At 32.5% G+C, this 12,508-nt stretch overlaps 2 protein-coding genes across 6 annotated transcripts in view; one reads left to right on the forward strand and one right to left on the reverse strand.

Moving 5' to 3' along the window:
* Positions 1-640: 640 nt before the first annotated feature.
* Positions 641-2,170, reverse strand: LOC141046117 (uncharacterized). Its single transcript, XM_073538318.2, has 2 exons — positions 1,564-2,170; positions 641-1,085 (listed from the first exon to the last, which is right to left on the reverse strand). The coding sequence occupies exons 1-2, from the start codon at positions 1,829-1,831 to the stop codon at positions 1,018-1,020; spliced, it is 336 nt and encodes a 111-aa protein (XP_073394419.1). The 5' UTR covers positions 1,832-2,170; the 3' UTR covers positions 641-1,017.
* A 1,486-nt stretch (positions 2,171-3,656) lies between these two features.
* The window catches only part of LOC112290671 (AMSH-like ubiquitin thioesterase 1), a 41,380-nt gene continuing 32,528 nt past the window's right edge, over positions 3,657-12,508 (forward strand). The window contains exons 1-3 of one of the 5 annotated variants that reach the window (XM_024537220.3): positions 4,231-4,305; positions 4,438-4,502; positions 4,899-6,817. In XM_024537220.3, the coding sequence (XP_024392988.1) occupies positions 4,951-5,700 (750 nt within the window). In that variant the 5' untranslated portion in view covers positions 4,231-4,305; positions 4,438-4,502; positions 4,899-4,950 and the 3' untranslated portion in view covers positions 5,701-6,817. Of the gene's footprint in view, positions 4,306-4,437; positions 4,503-4,787; positions 6,818-12,508 lie in introns of those variants that run through there. The other 4 variants (XM_073538324.2, XM_090255158.1, XM_073538325.2 and 1 more) reach the window with 4 other exon arrangements.

The following is a 12,508-nucleotide window of genomic DNA, read 5'->3' on the forward strand; positions in this document are numbered from 1 at the left end:
AGAAGAAGGAAAGGGAAATGAGCGGAGGCGGAGGGCAAGGCAGTGCTAGGCAGAGCAGGGTTAGAGAGGGAGGATGAGGGTTAGGGAGGAGGGTGCATCTTGGAAGGTGTCAAAGCTGCAAGACTTTGACACCTTTCTTCTTTGTCCCAAGCATGGTCACCAATTTTTCTTGTTCATATTTGTTATAATTTTACTTCATTCTTTTCTTTTAGTGAATATTACTCTTTGTAGAATGTTTATAATTTAGCATTTATATACATTTATTTTTTCTGATATCTAAAATGACTTCAACATACCTAAATTTGTCAACCTTAAAAATAACCAATTGGTAGGAAATGCTTGACCATTTTACTTAGTTTTGATTTTCTGGAATAGTAATAAACTCAGCTTAATCCAGTTGTCTTGGTTTTCAAAAGAAGGTTTGAGAGACAAATGAATAAAAATATTTATTTATTTATTATTATTATCATTGTAATTTCATGTCTGTGTTGTGTACTTCTATAAAAAAAAATTTCTTCAAAGATTTTGTTTTATACTATCTAAGTGTATTTTGCAAAAATAATTGGCACTATATTCACTTATACATACAGTGACAAACAAAACCGAGTACAAAATCTGAAGTGCCAACTTTCAAGAGCAATTACAGAAATTTCAATGATTGCTTTATAAATCTGAAAGTTACATGGAATAATACACACAATCTTGTACACATGTACAAAGTTGCACATCAAATTGATAACTAAACATCCTTCTACAAAGTCAAATCAACAACTATGTCTTGTACTCAGTATTGTTCAAAGAAAATCTTCAAACTTCAATATTTAGTCCAATAACCTTTTGCTTCCAAAACATCTGAAATCCTTCTTGGCATACTTTTGTATAGTTTCTCACAATCTTTTGCATCGAAACTAGGGTAAATACTACAAACATTCTCCCACAATTCTTGAACACCTCTTGGCCTTGGAGTGACTTGGCTTAAACGCTGTTTGAGAAGGGCCCAAAAATGTTCCATTGGATTCAAATCTGGAGATTGAGCTGGCCATCGAAGGAGCTGAAATGGCTGTGAAGAGAGCCAAAACTGAACACTTTTTGCCATATGTTTGGGATCATTATCATGTTGAAAAACCACCTTAGTAGGATCTAAGTTGTAATTCTGTGTGGTACTTTGCAAGTAGATTTCTAAAATTTTTTTGTACAAGTGTTGCTCCATTCTACCTTCAATTTGATACCAAGCACCCAACCCAAAAGCAGTCATACAACCCCAAATCATAATTGAACCACCACCATGTTTGACAGTTTGACTAACATGTTTAGGTCCAGGTCGTTTTCCTTCTCTCAACCAACACCAAGACCTACCATCTGACTTGATTAGGTTAATCTTTGTCTCATCACTGAAAATAACCCATCTCCAATCATCAATGGTCCAATTTTTGTATTTATGAGCAAAACTCAACCTTACAAGAACATGTCTTTTGGCAAGTAGAGGCTTCTTTTGTTGCACACAAGCATCCAAACCAGCTTCTCTCAAACCACGCCTCAAGGTGATGTCTGAGAAGTGTTTACCTGTTTTTTCTCGAAGTTGTTTTGCAGCTGCACTTGCCGTTTTGAGACAACCAGTAGTGACAAGGTGCACACCAAGTTGCTTCTCTTGCTCTCCTAAAACCTTTGGACGTCCTCTTCTTTGCTTTTCTATTTCACCACTAATCTCCCTCCTCAGATGAGCTACTGAAGACTGATTCATTCCAAGTGAGTCTGCAACTTTTCTTGTAGAAACACCACTCCTAAGTTGCACCAATGCTTGGTGCTTCAATGATTCACACAACTGAGGCATAGAGATACAATTGACAAATCAACTTTCACTATAGATAGTACACAACAAGAGCAACACAACAAACAAAAAATGCCCTCAAATCTTACAACAAGGAGTGTACATTGAAATTTCGAAATTCAGCAAGAAGAAGCAACCAAAACTGAGTACGCACGTCTGTGTGCTTCTACAACACTTTTCTCATAAACCCTACTTCAAATGATAATGAGATTTTTCATCCATGTAGAGGACTGGATGAATACACACAATAAAAAAGTAATTCTATCAATTGACTTATGTGTCAGTTGGAAGGATCAATGAACTATGAGTGTTCAGATTTTGTACTCAGTTTTGTTTGTCATTGTATATGTATATATATGTATGTATATAAAATAAAAAAATACTCTTGTAAATGATATTTAATTTCCATAATAATATTGAATTTCACAATTTACTTGATGATGTAGCAAACCTTGTTATTAATTTTCTATGTTATTTTACTTTTTGTATAATTATTCATATATATATATATATATATATATATTACTCCACAAAAACATTATTTGATTACTAGAGCAATTCTACTAATTTTTAGCTTTTTAAAATATTTTTAAAGAACAACTATTAATTTAAATACATTGGTATAAATCCTTGGTTAATAGAGTAATGATATATATATATATATATATATATGTGTGTGTGTGTGTAGGTGTGCATGCTTTTAAAAAATTAACCTAATTACAATTAATTTGTTTTAAAAGTAGAACTGAAAATAATAACAAAGACTAAACTACTAAACTACGAATCAATCAGTGTGTGTATTGTTTTAGTTTTTAATTCTAATTTAATGTATGTATCAGTTTTTCTATTTTTTTATTAATGTTTTACAAATTGTATGAATATAATATTTCAAAGAATAACTTAGTATAACTTGGAAAGGAATTGAAGACTTCTCAAGTGTTATTGAACTTTAATGTAGTATGTCTGGGTCTGTATTGTTTCTAACTTTTGTGAAGGTTGTATATTAGATTGTATATAGATGTTTCAGAGTTACTTACAATTAAAGAAATAATACTTGTATGGTGATAATTTTTAATATTAATTTGCATTAAGAATTTGCACATATTCATGTAGGTGACTTATAAATTTGATACTGGAATAGAAAACAATCTGCTTCTTGTTTACTTTGAGGTACAGACTGGTTGGTTAATTATCTTGATCCCTTTATTGTTTTTCAGAAAATAATTCTTTTAAGCAGTATTTTTGAAAAACACTTTAAATCAAAACTGAAGATATATGATATTACTATCTCTAGTATTGGAATGTATTGTTAATGTTAAAAAAGTAAATGCTACAGCATTATGGGTTTATAGATATTTCAACGTGATAGTTTGATGTCGTTCTTGTTAATAAAATGACATCAAAATCTTGTGTTGACTGTCTCTAAAACATACTTCAGTCATAATTTTTGTAACATCACATAAAATGTTGGAGTAGTAATGTGGTTATTCTGGAATAAATCATCATGGTTCTCCAGTACCAGTTGTAATGCTGGGTAGAATTCAATTTTAAGTCCAGGCTTGTTATTCTTTCTTAGTTTCTTTCTGAAATAAGGCTGACCAATCAACCAAATAGGATAGCATTATATTTACTTTTCAAATTGTTTTAATCCTAAAGTGTGCTACAATTACATATTAATTTATAAAGTTTTTGCCTTTCAAGATTTAACTCCAAATACTTAATTACACCACCACACCACTATTCGCAGGCCATTCCATGTGTCCTTTCATATCTCTAACAATTAGTGTATTATTTGTTTTATTTGATGATTGCAATTGTTGTCACTTTTCATGTGGAAAAGAACAAAAGAATAAAATGATTCATGTACCTATTCGAGAGACTCCTAGACAAGTGATGTTGATTGAAAACATTATCATTTTGCTGCAAGGTAAAATGAGACCCAGAAATTCACAGAGAAACTAGTTCATCTCAGTGAATACAAATCATAGAAAAGAAACACCGAATTTCAAGCATGAAAAAGAATCAAGCAAGTACCAACTCAGCACCCATCTCTAAATCCACCGAACCTAAGCCTCAGGCTCACACCAATAGAACCGACTCCCAGCCACAAGGTTCGAGCCTCAGGCTGGGGCCGGAGCTGAGACAGGAACTCATTCAGTCGGGATCATTGCCGGGAAAGAGTGTTAGGGTTTCGCAAGCCCCTGTTTGGTGCTTGTGCCCCTGGTTGTGGCGATGCTGCTATTGTAGGAGTGATACGCAAGCTCAATTTGTGTGTCGAAGTACAAGCGGATGACGCTGCAGTGCTATGGCATGTTGGGTTTTTTCTGGGGTTGCTGTATCTTGCGTCATCTGTGAGGGCGGGAGCGGTCACAATGGAGGGCACTCTGAATATTGCGCAGAGGACGAATAAGGTGGATGTGGACAATCGACTGCCATTAAAGTATTATTACCGGACGGCAGAAAATCTTCTGAAGCAGGTGCCGGATCGGATCGCCGGTTTTTGGAGCAGCGTGATGGTTCTTGGTTGAAAAATTAGGGTATTTGTTGTTACTATTTGAATAAGGTTCACGGTGTGTAGTTAATTCGGGGCTGAATTGAGTGGGTTTCAGGCTCGGATTTTTCGAGATGCGGGGAATACTATCGATTACTACATTCTCCTGCTTCGATTTTCCAGGTGAATTGCGTGTTTGTCCAGTTTAGAAGTGATTTGAAATTTGAGGATTGGAAATGTATTACTTTTATATTTATTTTGGTGTGAAGGTATTTATGATTTTGAATTTGCGGGTCAAGCTTTGCAGTTGGTTTCATGAGGAATTAGCCGTGATCTCTGCAATTTCTAACATACATGGTCATATTTGAAGTATTAACGCTGTATCCTGCATTTAATTTGAGGTTATTATTTTATGTCCACATGCATTGCATTACTTACGTGCAATATATAACTTTCACGATCTGTTAGCCTAAACTACAGATCTATTCATAGCATGAAAGAGGTGCACGGACCAAGTATATTATCTTTGTAGAACTTTCGAAAGAACACTTCCGTGTAATTCAGATTATCCTTCCCCAGGTCGGGGTGACTTATGAGAAGATTGTGAATCCATTTCAAGCATCAGTTTCAAATGACGAGCCCTGTTGGGTTACCTGGTGAACAAGAGATGAAATGGAAGTTAAGAGCAGCAATCACCTTTGACCCTGGGACCTTGACAAAAAATCTCGCAACCTTCACTGCCGTCGCCTTCTCTGCCACAGTCCTTTACGTCGTGTTCAGCAAGATTAAGAGACCTCAATATCATCACATGGAAAGTCAAGTATCACTTTCCGTCGACGAGGATACATCTGATGAAGATCACACCTCTCAATGTGAGGTTCTAAGTCCAACCTCCGTTGTTGGCTGTAGAAATGAAAGCTTGGAACCTGACAACGCGATGAGCCCTGGATTTCTGATTGAGGATATTGAACCTTCTCGCAGTCTCGACTCTTCTGTTCGCGTGAACACGTTTACTGAGGGACTCGAGAGTGAAAACCTAACCATGAGTGGAATTTCTGATTTAGAGATCCAATCTTCAACGGCTACTACGGCGTCTGGTTCCGGTGCAGCTGATGTTGATAGATCAGCTGGCAGACTGTACAGCAATACAGCAGAGAAGAAAAAATTGACTTCCAACATGACACCCTTAAAAAATTGTTCCTCTGACTTCAACATGGTGTCGGAGGCTATCATTGACAGGTACATGGTGAGAAGTGGAGACTGGGGATCACAAATTCAGCCATCAGCTAGTGCAGAATCTGGTCCCGGTTCATCTGACGATATCAACGAGGCAGCTGCCAAGTTGGCCGATTTAAGCGTGTGTGAGATTCCTCTAATTTAACGTCCATCTCATGCGAGTGGGGCACCGGTTCGTATTTCAAAATCTAATGTTGTGTCTACAGGATTGTCGACTTCTGATCAGCTGTTTTGTTTTTTGTGAGAAATGCTGTGAAGCTCACAATGAACCTGGTTTGACAATAGAGAATGCTCACCTCCGTAATGAATTTATTTCCACGAGAACCCAGGTAGATCTTTGTAGACGCCCTGAAGGTAAGTCACCTGAAAGAAGCCGGAAATTATTGGATGGATGTGATGAAGATGGTGCAGAGGATATTAAGTTTTAAACTGTCCCAAAATGTTATGTCTCCTATTTTTCTCAGGGACATTCAAAAGCAATTGGTAAGATGAATGAGAAATCTTCATATGCCAGGTCCTGAAACCGATTGCCAATTCAAATAGTCAGGGTATGTCTTTGAAAGTGATAGAATGGCACAGGAACATCTCCTACTTCTGTTACGTCCAATGGATTCTGAGTGAACTTGAATTAGTCTACCACCTAGCTCATCTTACATTTTCAAACCAAGAAAGTGAAAAGTGGAGTATCAACCTTGTGATCGACATGTTGCAAGTCAAGTCCTTGTTCTTATGATCTATCATTACCCACAGGGGAGCGTTGACATTATGAACAGAGGAGCCAATTCGTCAACCCCACAGTGAGGGTAAGTCTCAAGATTGCTATGCATTTGGGTAATACCTGAATGATTGCGACACTAAAGGAATTCACAATTGTCAAACAAGAATCTAGGTGCTAACGTTATTAGCATTGAAATTGTTAGTCATCAAAGAGAAATTTGAAAGCTATCAAAGCATGATTTGAATTCAAGACGTAATACTCAAATTTTGTGATAGGACCAGATTAGCGAGACCTTTGCAGCATCGATGAATACGATAGTCTTTGAGAAAACACAAAAGTCAAGAAGACAAAAACAAGGTGGAAGATGTTGCCATAATGTCCTTAGGAAACTAGAGAGAATCCCAAAACAGTGTAAAGATGGTCTACTTTTGAGACTGTGGAGATGTTGCATTTATGAATTTTTGAATCAATGAAGTGGCATGCACTCTGCAGCTATCTTTTGATTCCACTCCGCCATAAATATCAAGTGCCAAGCTTTGAAATACATTCTTGTCAAGAACCTGATCTGCTACCTTCTATAATGAAGAGGAAAGATGTATTTGGATGTATTTTCTAATATTTATAGCAGGTGTTGTCATTTCTTCTCTACCATTGATGTTGGAGTAGTGTTTTGTGGACAAAGATAAGATAGATATTCCATTTCTAATAGTTAAAGCATTTTAGATTATATCCAATAGGTGTCGAAATAAAAAAAATTATCCTCATAAATATAAATTGGGAGGATTCCAAAGTATTTTCACAAAATTTGGCCTAAAAAAAATTTTATATAAATGTTTTAGTTGAAGATTTTTCTTAGATCCATTTTGGACATATATGCCTATTTAATTCCAATTGGTGGTTGATTACAAAACCAAGAATCTAATTTTTATAAAATTGTGATGTGTAGCACCTATTAATGCTATTAAATTTTATCTAATTTCATGCTATACACAGATGTAAATGTGTGGATGAAGCTACAAAAAATCAAATATCTTATTGTAAGTAATCTACCATGTTTGAGTTGGATTTTTGCTGCCATTCTTCCTTATTCCTACTCAATTCAAAATAGTATCTAATACATCTTTTATCTTTTGATTTCATTCCAACAACTTCTTTAAGATCTTTTTTCAACATGAAGTTGCATAGGCTATAGATGAGATATTAAAAATTTGTGAGATTTGTATTGATAGAAGGTTCTTGTAATTGTAATATGGATTGTATAGAGTTAACTTAGTATTGAAACAAGCTCCAAAACAACAAATAACAGTTGCTCATAAATTGCAATTCTGGTGTCTACATGTACTGATTAAGCCTCAAATTATGTAATTCCTTTATACTCTATGTTGGACTCTTGATACAAACAAGTTCCATATAAGACCTTCTCACAACATTGAACAAGATTAATGACACCTCTATAGTACCAAATTGGATGGACCTCCCCTCTTTCCTCCATCTCTCTTCTCTAGTGCCAACTTCGATGAACAACACTCTTGTAATACCAAATCTAATAAAAGACTCTTTTATAATATTGACATGCCCTAAATTTTTCTTTGCAATGTCAAGAATATTTTTAGAATTTTGCTTGTAACATCAACCTTGTTTGGACATCACTACGCACTCTATGTAGAAATGAGGGAGTTAGATTGCTTTAATGGTTTGTGCAATCTTCTAAATAGCTATAATGCACAAGATTCAATCTACAAAGCTAGATAAGCTTGGCATAACAATTCTTTTTACTCTTGCAAATCCTAGTGTTGTGTCTCCTTAGCACAAGCAATTGCTTCATATATGACTAAGTAGAAAGATTCTAGCTTAAATACCTTGCAAGTGTATCTTTGTACCAAAGCATCTTATTGAAGTATCTTGCAAGTGTATCTTTGTGCCAAAGCATCTTATTGAAGTATCTTGCAAGTATATCTTTGTACCAAAGCATCTTATTGAAGTATCTTGCAAGTGTATCTTTGTGCCAAAGCATCTTATTGAAGTAACTTGCAAGCTTATTCTTTTACCATTGCAACCTTATAAGCTTCTCTTAAAAGCCTCCTCTCTACCATATCTACTAATCTTTTGCATTTTGATTCTTTCTATCAAATTGGTTTTTTTTTTTGTTTATTTATTTATTTTTTTTTTTATGATTATGATATTCTATTTTTTGCACAATATCTCAATGGTTAGTATTAAAAATTTAAAAAAATCTACTATAGGATCCATGTTACGTCTTCTTACGCTAGGCATATATGTGATAGTAGGTGGCATTAGGAAGTAATGTTGTATTGTAATACAACCATTAGATGAAAGAAGAAAATAAAGATTATATTATAGATAATCTTAAATGAAACTATTTTTGTAAATTATCTTAAAAATATAAATAATAGACAAGGAGGTGGTAAAAATTATTAAGTATTAATGCTATCTTTTTATAATAGATTCTTTTACTTACTTTGTAGAGTCATAAATAGCACAAATTTTTTAAAAAATGAAATAAATAATAAACTTAGGCATCTTTAGGAAAAAATTAAGAATATTTTTTAGCAAAAATTACCTTAAGAAATTAAGAATTGATATTCAAAGAAGAGTAGTTATGAACTTGAATAAAAATCAAACCTTAAGGCGCAAAATTGCACACTTATGGCTATTTTGGAGCTCTTTTGCTGATCAAAGAATATAATTAGAGAAAAGACTTTAAAATAATTGTTTAAACATAGATTTTAAGTGAAATAAATGAATATTGAGTTTTTAAGGGCTTTTCAAAGTGCAAGTTGCACTTAATAGTTTTGAATTTAGAGAAATGAAAAGAGGTTTACAAATTTGAGGATTATGTAAGTATTATAATAAATTTATAGGCAGAATTTAGTGAAATTATTATTGTACTTGTCTTAAATGAGATTAATAAATTTTATATCAATAAAGAAATTAGATTAAAGGATATTAGAGTAATATTGGATTAGAATCTTGAATATTTGAAATTAAGGTTAATGAGGGTTTTTTGCAATTCTAAAAAATAAACCAATTCGATTGGAATAAAATTTGATGAAAGCTATTTGAACTTAGATATTTACATATGAATCAATTTATAAAGCAATTGAAAAGTTTAGCAGGGAGAAATTACTGCTAAAATATCAACATTTAGATTGAAGAAGAAAAGAAACCAACATCAAAGAATTTGAGGAGTTGTTTGTTTCTATTAATGAGTTTGATTATACCAAACTTTTGTGTGCTTATTATTTTCTTTTGGATTAAAATGTGGGTAAAATCTTAGTTGAGATTAAAAGTTTGATTAATAATTATTAAGATTTTAAAATGGTTGTAAGAATTGAATAGAATTTACTTAGGATTTTTTTGAATTTATTTTCTTTTTCCATTGTTAACACCTCTTAAACTCCCCTTATTTTAGGAAGATTACATTCTATAACACCTTTTTTTTAAAGTTGTGTATAGAATATTATTATTTATTACTACTTTTTTTATGGTTCTATGTTCTTCATACTTTGCTTAGGTCGCTCTCATTTATTTATTAATCCAAAAAGAATTCTTTCTTATATTGATAGTGCTACTCAAGCATTGCTTTGATGATGGTGGTTGCAAATGTTGGTTGTTGACATATTATAAAGTTGTTCAAATGTGTGTGATGTCTTTTACATTAGGGTTGCTAAAGAACAATACTTGGCTCACTTGGTTCTCTATTCTTACTATTTTCTTGTCGTCAATTCTTCTTCAGCTCCATGTTTTCATACTTGTTTTTCTTTCTAGTAAAATCCTAAAAAATCTTAATAGAATCCATAAACAATTCTAATTGAATCCTAAATTTTTTTTGAACAAATTCTTAATAAATTCTAAGTATATATTAAATAAATTTTAAATAAATCTTAAATAAACCATAAATAAATCATAAATAAATTCTAACCAAATTCCTATAGCAATTTTAAATTTGTAATAAATATTAATCAAAATTTTGATTTTGACTAAATATTTTTTTACATTTTAATTTTTAAGAAAATAAAAAATACAATAAATTTGAAAAAAAATCAAATTTATTAGTTGAAAAAAAAAGAAAAAAAAAACTCTCAATATTCTCAAGAGTTGAATGTTTTTTTTGTAAACCTAAAGTTTGATCTTCTAGTAGTAATTACTCTTTGTTGAATTGTTCAATTGCTTTCTAAATTGACAAGAGTATAAAAATCTAAGTCCACTATGTATCTACTAAATTTTGCTTTATTTGAACCAATAGATTTCTAAAAGTCACAAAAAATCTCATTGACTCTAAAATACAAATATCCAAAATTCTAAACTAAAATAATTTATATATTCTTTAATTGAATTATTTGATTGAATTTAAATTTTTTAAAAAATATTTAAATGATTTAAAAAATTCTAAAATTAAAAATAATAACAAAGACTAAATTACTTAAGTGCCAATCAATCAATAAATGTATTATTCTAGTTTTTAATTCTAATTTAATGTATGGATCAGTTTTTTTTTTTTTTTTTTTTTTTTTTTTTTTTGGTTAATATTTTACAAATTGTATGAATTTAACATTTTAAAGAATAACTCAGTATGATTTGGAAAAAAATTGAAGACTTCTCAAGTGTTACTGAACTTTAATGTAGTATGTCTGGGTCTGTACTGTTTTTAACTTTTGTGAAGGTTGTATATTAGATTGTATATAGATGTTTCAGAGTTACTTTCAATAAATAAATAAGATTTACATGGTGATAATTTTTAATCTTAATTTGAAGTTATTTGTAAGATATGTAAAATAAAACTTTGCACGTGTTTGTGTAGGTGACTTATAAATTTGATACTGGAATAGAAAACAATCTGCTTCTTGTTTACGTTGGGGTACAGACTGGTTCGTTAATTATCTGGTTTTACAAAAAATAATACTTTTAAGCAGTATTTTCAAAAAACACTTCAAAACTGAAGAAATATGATGTTACTAACTTTATCATTGGAATATATTGTTAAGGTTAAAAAAGTAAATGCTACAGTATTATGGGTTTATAAATTCATTATTTAAACATGATATTTGATGTCATTCTTGTTATTAAAATGACATCAAAATCTTGTGTTGACTGTCTAAATCATACTTCAGTCATAATTTTTGTAACATCACAGAAAATGTTGGAGTAGTAATTCTTGAATAAAACATTATGGTTTTCCAATACCAGTTGTAATGCTGAGTAGAATTCAATTTTAAGTCCAGGCTTATTAACTTGTTAAAAGAATCTCCATTCTTTCTTAGTTTTTTTTGAAATAAGGCTTACCAATCAACCAAAAAGGATAGCCTTATATTTACTTTTCAAATTGTTTTAATCATAAAGTGTGCTACAATTATATATTAATTTGTAAGGTTTTTGCCTTTCAAGATTTAACTCCGAAAACTTAATTACACCACCACACCAATATTCGCAGGCCATTCCATGTGCCCTTTCATATCTCTAATAATGAGTGTATTATTTGTTTTATTAGATGATTGCAATTGTTGTGGCTTTTGATAAGGAAAAGAATAAGAGGATAAAATGATTCATGCACCCATTCGAGAGACTCCGAGACAAGTGATGTTGATTGAAAACATTATCATTTTGCTGCAAAGCAAATCAAATGTTGGACTTAAGACAGTAGACCTGCAGTCAATCGACACATCCTTGACTTCAATTCCCTCTTGACATTGACAATCCGTGTCCATCTGGCACATTCTTGATACACAAATCACAACATCTTCACGGTAGGAGTGAGTACTATGAGATCCAAAAATTCATAGGAGAAACTAGTTAACCATCTCAGTGAATACAAATCATGGAAAAGAAACACCGAATCTCAAGCATGAAACAGAATCAAGCAAGTGCCCACTCAGTGCCCAATCTGTGTCTCCGCTTCCACAAACCCATCTCCTAATCCACCGATCCTAAGCATCAATCCTACTGCTGTGCTTGTTTTCGCCAATAAGAAACATCTGCGCGTGTCTTTCAAACTTAGTGCGAGAGGTTCTTTAGACTCAATACGTGACATGTCATAAGCTTATGTACCTTCAAATCCTTGATTGTTTCTCTCAGTTGATTGTTGGATTCTGTAAGCCCTTGAGCCTCAGCTCGAAGCTGAGTCAAGATACGAACAGCATCACTTAAGATAGTGGCTTTGTCAGTCTTAGGCGGTCGGCCTGATTCCAATATGGCACCCAATTCCAAGAATCTAAAA

This window comes from Physcomitrium patens, chromosome 13, assembly GCF_059467195.1.
Source record: "Physcomitrium patens ecotype Gransden chromosome 13, ASM5946719v1, whole genome shotgun sequence".
NCBI lineage: Eukaryota > Viridiplantae > Streptophyta > Bryopsida > Funariales > Funariaceae > Physcomitrium > Physcomitrium patens.

Bases quoted from the DNA above. Each gene is read 5' to 3' on its own strand.
- LOC141046117 (XM_073538318.2), bottom strand. From the start codon at position 1,831: ATGCCTCAGTTGTGTGAATCATTGAAGCACCAAGCATTGGTGCAACTT. The intron at 1,086-1,563 runs GTAAACACTTCT...TATGGCAAAAAG, and splicing joins ACAACTTCGAGAAAAAACAG to TGTTCAGTTTTGGCTCTCTT.